General features: G+C 35.1%; 1 protein-coding gene and 1 pseudogene across 15 annotated transcripts in view; both read left to right on the top strand.

Moving 5' to 3' along the window:
* Positions 1-14,171, top strand: part of wwk (white walker) — a 600,820-nt gene that overhangs the window by 19,306 nt on the left and 567,343 nt on the right. For 8 of the 15 annotated variants that reach the window (XM_067765914.1, XM_067765926.1, XM_067765919.1 and 5 more), the window contains exon 2: positions 1,427-1,908. The exons of 2 other annotated variants lie outside the window; for them this stretch is intronic. In XM_067765914.1, coding sequence (XP_067622015.1) covers positions 1,698-1,908 — 211 coding nt within the window. In that variant the 5' untranslated portion in view covers positions 1,427-1,697. Of the gene's footprint in view, positions 1-1,333; positions 1,909-14,171 lie in introns of all 15 variants that reach the window. 5 more of the 15 variants (XM_067765915.1, XM_067765916.1, XM_067765917.1 and 2 more) reach the window with 3 other exon arrangements.
* Positions 2,614-11,681, top strand: LOC137239078 (uncharacterized; annotated as a pseudogene).

Below are 14,171 nucleotides of genomic sequence, written 5' to 3'. Positions count from 1 at the left end.
TGTAAATGTTCAGGAGAGAAGAAAAACGGTTTATGTGAAAACGTCTGTAATATTATACTGAAATCCAGTTTTACAAAGAAGGATATCTTCATTATAAAATGAATTAACGAAATTTTCTTGTAATTATTTGTTTACGGACAAAATATATAGCAATTTTGAATTATGACTATTTCTAAGAAAACTTACTACTCGTACATTCACAATTATTTCATCAAAAAAGGCACATTTCACAATAACACAAGCAACTTTACTCACTCTTTACGTATAAAAAGACACAATTTTAATTAATACACAACAAAGTTAAAAGTTTTTTGCAGCAAGATAGTCAGAATTTATAATAATACACTTTATGCGTAAAAAACTGTTCACTTGTTCTTAATCACATTGACACAACTAAAAATAGTACTCTTTAGTTGATAGAGCGCAACCGATGCAATCAACGCCAAAACTGGCATAACGGTAATTTTCCAGTTAAAGAAGAAAATAATGACAACGAAATTTAAGGGGCAGTTAGAGACGTGTGCTGTGAAATGGTTTATGGAAAAAACAGATTTTGAAAAATTTTAAGTTGTGACTCTTTTGTAGTTAGTGTGCGATATGTATGTATATTAGCCGTGTTTTTTTTACACGTAAACGTCAATACGCTTAAACTTTATATGGACTGCTAAGCGTCAAACTTTAAATACACCTCTGAAATTGCTGCGCATAAAATGTGTAATACTAATACGCATTATACTCAGATGTAACTGAAATATGTGTCTTTGTTTCACCCTCTACACTAATTCTATGTATTCTATGTGTGTCCACAATTAATCGCAACTAATTCAGCTATATGTTATACACAGAAATACAACAGAGGTTTATGTCTCCGATTTAAGGTACACCCTGCTCTGTAACTAGTTATTTAACCACTGCCGCTAGATGGGTCTCCAAAGCATTATCTAAGCGAGGATAGGCGTTTTTTTACGCGCAAACGTAAACGTATAGGCGTGTAAAAAAAACACGGCTATTAACCCGATCCACCATTTCAGAGCTATTGTGATTTAAAAAAAGTGTTTCGGTCACGTATCGCCACTTGATGTGACATCCATATCCAGATAAAACAGCTGATCGAACCAATCTTATGGAAATCACTGTAATCGATTAATGGTGCCATACTATAACGCTAAAACCATTTTTGGTTTTTCGCCATATCCTAAAAATATTTGAGTTGGAGAATTTATTAACTTTTTTTTGATTTTATTTATTGTTTTGGATACGTTTTGACTACGATACTTATTTTTTGTCATGTTTAAACCAGTAAACATCTATTTTAATTTGACTGTGACGACAGGCCACTGTTTTAATTACTCTGGTTGTGATAATGTACGGCTTCTGCCAGTGCTTTAATCCTCATATCTATATCTTACTAAAAATGGATTTTTAGAATAAAAAATCGTAACTATTAAAGAATTAAAACTGTGTAGATAGATATGTACATAAACTACATTTCATAAAAACATACAGATAAATTCTTCATGAATAAAAAAAGTGTCCTTATGACTATAATGAAACGCTTAAACTGAGTATTGCAATACATATGTACATAAGCATACGATTTGGATGCGCGCAAACTCCATACCAAAAAAGAAACCAAAATTTCCCCCACGTTGTTCTATATTTAATACATGTACATACATAAGTTTTAACCGACCGTTATGGACAAAAGTTTTGAAAATCTATTACAAAGTGGCGTTGGAGGCGACATGTCTTCCGAACGACAATCGTCAGATGATGTTCATGAATCGGCAGCGGAGGATGCTGGATTGGATGCTGGTGATGATTTTACCGACGAAAACAATTTTGAATCAAATCTTCGAAGGCGAAGGGGCAAAATCATCTCATGTGCAAAGGAAACGATTGAAAATGGTAAGTGAATCAAAGAAGTTAGACGCAAAAAGAAGGTAAGACGCCGCAAATTGTGAAAAATAGTAATCATCAAATCGTGGATAAGTACCTAATTCACCTCTGGAGCAATTAAACTTGAAATTCGTCAATTTTAACGCTAGGAACACTTGTATTCTTACATAATCATCGCAATTTAATTACTTTGTTACTCGTGCATTTATGTGTATTTTTTATGAAATTTTAACTAGAACCACGTGTTTTTTCGATGTTCTTCAAGCAGCTATTGAGGTAAATTGCACTCGCGTCCGCTATTCATTTTTTTTTTTCAGTTTTTCATTCAACTTTAATTTAAGTTTAAACTGAGCTGAAACGGCTGATCTGGCAGGGTTAAAACTCAATTGGATGGTGAACGGCATCTTCATTATTAAGAACAGTGTCATTTGATATATACTCTTTAACTTCGCCAGGAACTCTATCTAGAATTATGTTCTTTATTTCGTCTACAGTCTTATTCCTTGGTAAAATGATAGCCCGTTCGCATAGCGAAGTATATGACTTGCTGGATAGCTCTTCAATATTTGGGTAAACTTCTGATATTAGTTCGTTCACGTTAAGCATCACATTCACAAGCTTTGAATCTACTATAAAGTAGCCGTTCTCAGTGAAAACTTTACGATCTCCAATATCTAATAAATCCTGGGGAAATGTACTTATAGTCCCGATAAGATGTGCTCTCATGTTTGTTTGCCGACACAATTATTCGAGGTGAATCCATAATAACGATGATTTGAAGCAGGGTTTAACAATATCAGCTCGAGTTTCTTTCGCCACTACTGGCAAAGTCTGACGAAAATCCCATGCAAAAAGGATTGTTATCCCACCAAAGGGTTTGCCGTTTGATCTTAGGTCTTTTAATGTATGATCTACTGCTTCAATATGTGCTTGGGTAGTCATTGTACACTCATCCCACACTATAAGAATTGCTTCTTGTATTATTTTAGCCAGTGACCCGTTCTTTCGAATGGAACAAACCTTTTTTTTCTTGGAGGGACACGTTTAAGGGTAATTTAAAAGTGGAGTGGCCTGTTCGACCACCAGATAAAAGAGTCAATGCAATTCCCGATAATGCTACAACCAGCGTCACGTGACCTTTACATCTGGTATATGCGAGAAGAAGATTAAGTAGAAAAGTTTCTCCACAACCACCAGGAGCATCTAAGAAAAATGCTTGACCTCTTTAGTTTCCAATGCTGTCAACGACTTTATCATATTGTGACGAATATTAGTGAAACTAAGTGATACTCACATCACTAGTCTGATGCTAAGTTAATGAAGCCACAACAACAATAAAGCAGGCAGTCACTTGTATCTACATAAACGAATCAATCATTATGTCTACACATATGTACGTACAAGCAGCGGAGAGTAACACACAAACACATGCATATATCTGAGATGCTCCCAAAAGTATGCAATCATTTGTGCAAGTATCACTCACAAAAACACGCGCATTTGAGAAGCTATACACGTAGTTATAGCTGGTAATTTTATAGCTGATAACTAACTGTAGTAATTGAAACTACGTTTTTATTTTATAATAAAAATTTAAATTATATTTTTTAAAACGCCTAAATGTATGCGTCAATATATTTTTTTATTTTTTTACAATCATGAATATTTTTGAAAATTGAAAATCAATATTGAAACTTAAAATATTGATAATACATTTAAAAATTAAAAAGTTCAAAGTAACTAAAATACAAAGTTAAATAAAGATAATAAGAACCCTATTTAAAAATTAAAAAGTTCAAAGTAACTAAAATGCAAAGTTAAATAAAGATAATAAGAACCCTACACTAACTAGTTAATTCTAGAAATAGAAGCGCCTAGAAATATGTCAACGAGGAAACCAAGCAGTATAAAAAGCAGCAACAGTTGAGGCAAGACAATCAGTTTGATTTAAGCAAGCTATCAGTTGCGAAGTATAAGTGTTATTGTGAAGTACTTTAATAAAGGCCATATGCATTATTGAATAGTGGAGTTATTTATTCAACAGTTCAGGGATTCGAACGTTAGTTCAAGGTTGCAAATAAGAGGAATTGCACTAAATTCGTTACAATTGGTGTCAGAAGAGGAATTGTTGAATAAATTCCGAAGATTTTGGGTACAACAAGGACATGGCAAAGTGGAGTGAATTAAAGATCCAGCAACTGAAGAAGGAGTTGGAGAGCCGTGGATTGAATACAACCCGCAACAAACTCGAACTTCAGGCACGACTGCGAGACGCAATGGAATTAAAAGGAATTAACGTGGAAGAGTATGTCTTTCATCTTAATGGCGATGAGACAACAAAATTGGAGGAGAAAAATGAAACACCGCAGACAGCTACCACCACAGACTTGAACATGATATTGGCTGCAATATGTGCACAAACATCGACAGTAACATCAATGTCGTCGCAAATAGCAAGTTGTATCTACATAAACGAATCAATCATTATGTCTACACATATGTACGTACAAGCTGCGGAGAGTAACGCACAAACACATGTATATATCTGAGATACTCCCAAAAGTATGCAATCATTTGTGCAAGTATTACTCACATATACACGCGCATATGAGAAGCTAAAAACGTAGTTATAACTGGTAATTTTATAGCTGATAATTAACTAGTAAGTTCTATAAATAGAAGCGCCTAGAAATATGCCAACGAGGAAACCAAACACTATATAAAAAGCAGCAACAGTTGAGGCACGAGAATCAGTTTGATTTAAACAAGCTATCAGTTGCGAAGTATAAGTGTTATTGTGAAGTACTTTAATAAAGGCCATTTTGCATTATTGAATAGTGAAGTTATTTATTCAACAGTTTAGTGATTTGAACGTTAGTAGAGGGTTGCAAATAAGAGGAATTGCACTAAATTCGTTACAATATGTCAGCTGCTGATCCCAAACCATTTTCGATATATTATCTTTAAGGTAGGCATTTAAATAATTTAAGTCACATGAGCGCCTCAAGATTGTCTCAAAAGAGCATTCCGGTCATTGAATATCACGATTTGAGGAAGGCAACCCAAAACTGGATAAATCTTTTTCGCAAAGGCCTATTACTTGTCCTCGATGTCAAACAAACCTTAAAAGAAATGTTAACTACTTATTCAATCATTATCATAATAGTCGTAAAATTTTTTCAAACCTTGATTTATTAAATCTTCAGAAATTTGTAGATCGGAATCGTTACGCCTTCTGCGTTCATTGAAAAGTAAGTCTTCACAGAATTCATCCTTGAAGAGTTTTCGCAAAAGAATCGGTAGCGCATAGTTCAAAAAATGCCATCCACGTAGTTTTACGGGGGTTTTCCAGAACTCGGTGTACATCATATTCCGAGAACTACACTCGTTGCCCATTCTCCAAATGCCCTGCTAAAGTGTTCAGTAGTTGGATATCGCTCATGGATAGGAATGGGTGGCCGCCGTGGTGTGAAGGTAGCGTGCTCCGCCATCCACACCTACGATCCAGGGTTCACACCCCGTGAAAAGCAACATCAAAATTTTAGACACAAGTTTTTTCACTTAGAAGAAATTTTGTTTTTAAGCGGGGTCGCCCCTCGGCAGTGCTTGGCAAGCACTCCGAGTGTATTTCTGCCATGAAAAGCTCTCAGTGAAAACTCATCTGCCTTGCAGATGCCGTTCGGAGTCGACATAAAACAAGTAGGTCCGTTCCGACAATTTGCAGGAAAAATTAAAAGGAGCACGACGCAAATTGGAATAGAAGCTCGGCCTGAAATCTCTTCGAAGATTATCGCGCCTTACATTTATTTTATTTTTATTTATGGGAAAATCAAAAAACAAAAAATAAAATAATTAAAAAAAAAATGTTTAAGTTAAACGGTTTTATTGAAAACAATATTTACATGAAGTAATAATAATACTAAAAGCTAGAAAATAATTAGGTAGGTCCTAGGTACTAGTCATCACACTCCTTATCAATCTAGGGCGTTGATCAGACAATTAAATAAAAGCGTTGGGCGCGTGAAATTTCTAAAACTGTGAAGCGGAGCGTAACCTGATTAAAGTTCAGTTGGTCTTATGACTATCAATAGAAATTTTATGCGTCCAACGCTTTTATTTAATTATCTGATCAACGCCCTAGATTGGTGAGGAGTGTGATGACTAGTACCAAGGACCTACCTAATTATTTTGTAGCTTTTAGTATTATTATTACTTCATGTAAGTATATTTTTCAATAAAACCGTTTAGCTTAAAAATTTTTTTTAATTTTTTATCTTCAAGTTTTTAGTCTTTATTTAATTGCCTATTAATTCTTATTCTATTTAGTTCATTTAGTGACTCATTATTACAAGGGCTCTTTCCTGACAATTTGTTACAATCTAAGTCCTCAATACATAATCCTTCCAAAGACTTTAATCGACTCTGCGCCACGTATGCTTGTATCTCCTCCAACTCCAAAATATTTTGATGCCACTTCTACCGGACTGTATGTAATATTTGTTCCAAATATGAGCCAAATCGGACATCATAGGTCGCTTTCTATTCATGTATGTATTATGTGTTCCAAATATGGAGCAAATCGGACCACAAATACGATTTTTTTAAATCTCGATCTTTGCGCCACCTAGCGGCGATTTTTTCATAGGTCACTTTCTATTCTTGTGTGTATTATGTTTTCCAAATATGAGCCAAATCGGACCACAAATACGATTTTTGTGAATATCTCGATTCTTGCGCCACCTAGCGGCGATTTTTTTTCATATGTCGCTTTTTATTCTTGCATGTATTATGTGTTCCAAATATGAGCCCAATCGCACCACAAATACGTTTTTTGTGAATTAATCGATCCTCGCGCCACCTAGCGGAGATTTTTTCATAGGTCGCTTTTTATTCTTGCATGTATTATGTGTTCCAAATATGAACCAAATCGGACCACAAATACGATTTTTGTGAATTACTCGATTCTTGCGCCACCTAGCGCCGATTTTTTTCATAGGTCCCTTTCTATTCTTGTATGTATTATGTGTTCCAAATATGAGCCAAGTCGAACCACAAATACGATTTTTGTGGATATCTCGATCCTTGCGCCACCTAGCGGCGATTTTTTTTCATAGGCCGCTTTTTATTCTTGTACGTATTATGTGTTCCAAATATGAGCCAAATCGGACCACAAATACGATTTTTGTGAATATATCGATCCTTGCGCCACCTAGCGGCGATTTTTTCTTATTATTGCATTGTCATCGGGTTCTGAACTATATTCCAAGTTCCAAGCTTGTAGCTTATCGGGAAGTTACTTAAATTTCAATTAGAAAATTCGTTCACAACGGCCTGCCTGTCAAGTCAAGCTAAATAAAACCGTCTAAAAACGCCAGAAAGGCTCTGAAGTGCTTATATGCCGACCGTTGAGATATTTTTGAATCTTATCCAAAGTATTTTGAAAAGAAAATGTAGCTTGATCTGGTCCCTTATTAACATATTTGCAAATCGTCGGCTTAACGTGCAAAGGTGCTAAGTCCACTTTTTGCCAAAAATTAAATGCTGATGCAGTTCGGTGGATAATTTGAAAATACATACTATGTTAAAAAAAAACCTTGTCGACTCTTATTTTAAAGTGATCTAAGCAGCGGTGTGCAAAAGTAACATGTACACATATGACAAAACGCACGCGCTAAGTCCACTTGACAATAGTTTTGTTCCGGTACTTTTACTGACCAAACCTAGTACAATTGTCAAACATAAAAATCATATATAATACCAGTCAGAGAACCGCATACCGGAACACGTTCCAGCAGTCCATGACTGTCTCTGAGTGTTTCTGACTGATTCTGACTAGTCTAATGTAATTTCTACATATAGTACTGTGTGTTGTTTTTTGTGCTCAAGCAAAATTCTTTGCTTATTTTAATTTATTTATTTTTTAAAGGTAAAAAATATCAAATTCAATTTAATGAATATGAATTGGACTAAAATTTGCATATATTTAGACATTTCAATGGACACTGATAAAAACAACAACGAGTATTTCAGGCATTCTGTGGGAGATATTTTGGATGACGTCTACAATCTTCACCAGACAAAAAAAACATGAAGCTAGGGAAGAGAAGCAAAAAGACAAAATCGAAGAGGCCTTTGTGTTTACTGTCGATCTGCAAGCGGTCTTAATGGCACCAAAATCCCAAGTAAGCAGCCTTTATTACTGCACGAAGTTGCAAGTCCACAATTTGGTATTCTACAATTTGATAAGTCATGGTGCTTATTGTTTCATATGGAATGAAGTAGAAGGTGGAGTATCTGCGGAAGAATTTGCTAGCATTTGGGTGTACTTCATCGAGAAGAAAATAGTTCCAAAACTTACCGAGAATGAAGCTGATACGAAAATTATCCTTTATAGTGATTGGTGCACGTACCACAATAGGAATGTTACTATGAGTAACGCTTTGCTCAATACATCTATTAAACATGGCGTAAGTAACAATTGAGCAAAAAATACTCGAAACCGGACACACACAAATGGAAGCTGACAGCGTCCATTCAGTTATCGACTGTGCGATTAAACACCGAATTGTTAATGTACCAGCAGAGTATATTGAAATATGTCGCAATGCTCGAAAGAAACCGACACCTTATATGGTAGAGTATTTGAATCACAATTTTTTCAAATCTTTCAGGGGCATATCATATTTAAAAACAATTCGTCCTGGTCGCGGAAAAGGTGAATCAAAAGTCATTCGTGCAATAAAATACACGCCGCAATGTGAAATATTTTATAAATTGGGTTTTCCAGAGCCATGGAGCTATTTGTAACAAAGAGTGGACAGAAGTGTTGTGCCAACTGAATGGTCTAATTTGACTCAACTTCACGTAGAAAGAAGAAAATTAACAGCCAGAAAATAGGCAGATTTAAAATTTAAAAAAATAAATGTAAGGCGCGATAACCTCCGAAGAGATCTAAGGCCGAGCTTCTCTTCCAATTTGCGTCGTGCTCCTCTTGATTTTTCCCTACATATTGGCCGGACGGAACCTACATGTTTTATGCCGACTCCGAACGGCATCTGCAAGGCAGATGAGTTTCCACTGAGAGCTTTTCATTGCAGAAATACACTCGGAGTGCTTGCCAGACACTGCCGAGGGGCGACCCCGCTTAGAAAAATTTTCTTCTAATTGAAAAATCTTATTTATAAAATTCTGATGTTGCTTTGCCCGGTAGTTGAACCCAGGGCATACGGTGTGATAGGCGGAGCACGCTACCATCACACCACGGTGGCCGCCGATACGCAGATTTACAGTATATAAAAACTTCTTTGCCAAGAGACTGCCACCAATATTATGACGACCTGCCACATGAGTGATATCTATTTATTTTTGTTTAATTTCTAATTTACAAACAGCAACGAGGAAGACTATAGATTTATTAATTCTTGGGATACCCAAAACAAAAATTTTCCATTAATTACTTATGTTTTCCTTTAAACGACAGCAACGAAGTAAGACTGTATAATATTTTTTTGTGATAATAAAATACGCCGTTGGCAAAAAATCTTTTACTGCAATACTTCGTTTTGTAAAATGTCCTAAGTCCAATACATAAAGTGAGTATAATTCCATAAAATGTGCTAAGTCCAAAACAAGCTTATTTGAGGGCGCTCATTCTATTTTTATACTCAGTTGAGCAGAGCTCACAGAGTATATTAAGTTTGATTGGATAACGGTTGGTTGTACATATATAGAGGAATCGAGATAGATATAGACTTCCATATATCCAAATAATCAGGATCGAAAAAAAATTTGATTGAGCCATGTCCGTCCGTCCGTCCGTCCGTTAACACGATAACTTGAGTAAATTTTGAAGTATCTTGATGAAATTTGGTATGTAGGTTCCTGAGCACTCATCTCAGATTGCTATTTAAAATGAACGATATCGGACTATAACCACGCCCACTTTTTCGATATCGAAAATTTCGAAAAACGGAAAAAGTGCGATAATTCATTACAAAAGACAGCGAAAGCGACGAAACTTGGTAGATGAGTTGAATTTATGACGCAGAATATAAAATTAGTAAAATTTTGGACAATGGGCGTGGCACCGCCCACTTTTAAAAGACGAAACTTGGTAGATGAGTTGAATTTATGACGCAGAATAGAAAATTAGTAAAATTTTGAACAATGGGCGTGGCACCGCCCACTTTTAAAAGAAGGTAATTTAAAATTTTTGCAAGCTGTAATTTGGCAGTCGTTGAAGATATCATGATGGAATTTGGCAGGAACGTTACTCCTATTACTATGTGTGCGCTTAATAAAAATTAGCAAAATCGGAGAAGGACCACGTAATTTTACTTTAAAAAATTGTTTTAAAGTAAAATTTTAACAAAAAATTTAAAATCTTTGCAGTATATAAGTAAATTATGTCAACATTCAACTCCAGTAATGATATGGTGCAACAAAATACAAAAATAAAAGAAAATTTCAAAATGGGCGTGGCTCCTCCCTTTTTCATTTAATTTGTCTGAGATACTTTTAACGCCATAATTCGAACAAATTTTAATTTATTTATTTTTTAAAGGTAAAAAATATCAAATTCAATTTAATGAATATGAGTTGGACTAAAATTTGCATATATTTAGACATTTCAATGGACACTGATAAAAACAACAACGAGTATTTCAGCGAATATGGTAATCAGGCAGATGATGGAGTTATGGGACTGGTGCCCTACGGCTTTAATAGCGATTCGGACGAGCAAAAAATAAAAAACTGAGAGAAAATGGCAAACTTTACGTGGGGAAAAAAAAAGATAATGGCGTGTGGAATCATCGGAGAGTTAGAAATGCAAGAGTTATTGGAGAACGATGTAGGTGTAAAAAAGCCACTGGGTCTGCTACCCTCCACTGTGCAGAAGTCACTGAAGACCAAAGACAAGTAATCTTTAAACAGTTATGGAAAAAGGATTGGAAAGAAAAACAAACTTACGTAAATACATTGATTTAAGTAACAACACCTGCAAGAATGCGAAATCGTAAAGATAAAAACCAGACAAGAAAGGGGTCGAACATTACAACACCATGTAAGGGTACAGCAAAAAAATGTTAAAGTTTGCCAAACATTCTTTTTGAATACTCTTAGCATTGGCAAACGTATGGTGCTAAATTGGGTCAAACAGACAACGATTTCAATAAACACTACACAGAACGCACCAAAAAAACATTGTAGCATTGCACGTCAAAATCTTAATTCATTTTTCGATTCTCTACCGACCATGGAATCACAATACTGCCGTGCAACAACGAACAAAAAATATCTTTTGCCAGAATGGTCTTCAAAAAAACAACTATTTGATTTTTACGAAAAGGATTTTTGTAAGGCACGTGGGGGAACCCCACTCTCTATTTCGGCGTTTCATGATGCATTTGCTGTTAAAAACCTGCGCCTACACTACCCTAAAAAAAGTACAGTGTGAAATATGTGCTCGACATTCTGTGGGAGATATTTTGGATGACGTCTACAATCTTCACCAGAAAAAAAACACGAAGCTAGGGAAGAGAAGCAAAAAGACAAAATCGAAGAGGCATTTGTGTTTACTGTCGATCTGCAAGCGGTCTTAATTGCACCAAAATCCCAAGTAAGCAGCCTTTATTACGGCGCGAAGTTGCAAGTCCACAATTTGGTATTCTACAATTTGATAAGTCATGATGCTTATTGTTTCATATGGAATGAAGTAGAAGGTGGAGTATCTGCGGAAGAATTTGCTAGCATTTGGGTGTACTTCATCGAGAAGAAAATAGTTCCAAAACTTACCGAGAATGCAGCTGATACGAAAATTATTCTTTATAGTGATTGGTGCACGTACCACAATAGGAATGTTACTATGAGTAACGCTTTGCTCAATACATCTATTAAACATGGCGTAAGTAACAATTGAGCAAAAAATACTCGAAACGGGACACACACAAATGGAAGCTGACAGCGTCCATTCAGTTATCGAGCGTGCGATTAAACACCGAATTGTTAATGTACCAGCAGAGTATATTGAAATATGTCGCAATGCTCGAAAGAAACCGACACCTTATATGGTAGAGTATTTGGATCACAATTTTTTCAAATGTTTTAGGGGCATACCATATTTAAAAACAATTCGTCCTGGTCGCGGAAAAGGTGAATCAAAAGTCATTCGTGCAATAAAATACACGCCGCAATGTGAAATATTTTATAAATTGCGTTTTCCAGAGCCATGGAGCTATTTGCAACAAAGAGTGGACAGAAGTGTTGTGCCAACTGAATGGTCTAATTTGACTCAACTTCACGTAGAAAGAAGAAAATTAACAGCCAGAAAATAGGCAGATTTAAAATTAAAAAAAATAAATGTAAGGCGCGATAACCTCCGAAGAGATCTAAGGCCGAGCTTCTCTTCCAATTTGCGTCGTGCTCCTCTTGATTTTTCCCTACAAATTGGCCGGACGGGACCTACATGTTTTATGCCGACTCCGAACGGCATCTGCAAGGCAGATGAGTTTCCACTGAGAGCTTTTCATTGCAGAAATACACTCGGAGTGCTTGCCAGATACTGCCGAGGGGCGACCCCGCTTAGAAAAATTTTCTTCTAATTGAAAAATCTTCCCAGCCAGCATTTTTTGAAAATTTTGATCAAAAAATATTTAAATATCATACCCCAAGATGATTAAAAACGTTCAAATTTAAAAGCATTTTCTGTTCGAAAATTTACGTAACGTCGGGAGAAAAATGTACCATAGATATGATTATTCTTGATTAATCATTTATGATTCATATTTCGAAACGCTTTTTATTCGTATTTGATATCATTGTAAAATTTTGCTTTAATTGTTTTAGAGTAATATTTGACTGCTTTTCACAGTCATTTTCTGATCATATTCGTGAACATATTTCAATCGTTTTGGTTGAGATTTTTGAATCAGTTTTGAATGCGATTATGATGCATTTATTCTTCATATCTCATTCAAAATAAGATACTACATAATACTTTTATTTCATCAGGGGAAGAAAGCATGCGGAAGTGAGCTATTTGAACCACAGGTCACTCGCAAACAAACTTGACCGATATACACCTGCGACTACAACATTCAACATCAGCTATGATCGTCAACATCTTAAAATACGATACGGTACGGGATGTTGAAGACATATCCAGGTACATATGTCAAGAGAGTTTCACTTACCTGGTCAAATAGCTCACAACTTTTATATTGTCCAACTATTATATATTTTCTGGGAAGCCGAAGGTAGAGAAATAGTTGGGAAATCTTCGGGCACGAGCAGCATTTGCATTGCATTATCTTGAAGAATGTCTTAATAATAAAAATTTTAAATACATATTTTTTCTGAACTTCATGATTGAAAAAATGTGTGTATGTGAAAAAAAAAGATTTTCAATAAAAAGTAAAATTTTAACAAGTATAAAACTCATTATTCAGTCAACAAATATAGTCAGAAAAGATTCAGAAAGGTGAATTAAAAATGATTATAAATTTTTGATCACCTAAAGTAAACATCTTTGATTCAAATATGATTCCAAAATCCGATTGAAAAACTATATTCAGTTTTTGATCATCAAAGGCAAGCATATTTGATTATTTTTTTGTTGGTTTTTATGAAATATTAAAATGTAATCATCAAAGGACTTCAAAATTGATTCCAAAAAGTGATCGAAAATGCTTTTCAATTTTTGATCATCAAAAGTATTCATATTTGATTATTTCTTTTGTTCGATAGTATGATAACTCATTATTTATTCAGAAAGAGTAATCTAATTGTATTCATATGTAGGGAAATTGAAAATTTAATCATCTAAATGCTGAGTGGGTTATTTCTAAAATTTTGATGTTGCTTTGCCCGGGAGTTGAACCCAGGGCATACGGTGTGATAGGCGGAGCACCTTACCATAACACCACGGTGGCCGCCGATACGCAGATTTACAGTATATAAAAACTTCTTTGCCAAGAGACTGCCACCAATATTATGACGACCTGCCACATGAGTGATATCTATTTATTTTTGTTTAATTTCTAATTTACAAACAGCAACGAGGAAGACTATATACTTATTAATTCTTGGGATACCCAAAACAAAAATTTTCCATTAATTACTTATGTTTTCATTTAAACGACAGCAACGAAGTAAGACTGTATAATATTTTTTTGTGATAATAAAATACGCCGTTGGCAAAAATCTTTTACTGCAATACTTCGTTTTGTAAAATGTCCTAAGTCCAATACATAAAGTGAGTATAATTCCATAAA

The sequence above is a fragment of the Eurosta solidaginis genome, chromosome 2 (genome assembly GCF_040869045.1).
Source record: "Eurosta solidaginis isolate ZX-2024a chromosome 2, ASM4086904v1, whole genome shotgun sequence".
NCBI lineage: Eukaryota > Metazoa > Arthropoda > Insecta > Diptera > Tephritidae > Eurosta > Eurosta solidaginis.
Note: the sequence above shows the minus strand (reverse complement) of the source record. Positions and strands in the feature narration are given on the sequence as shown.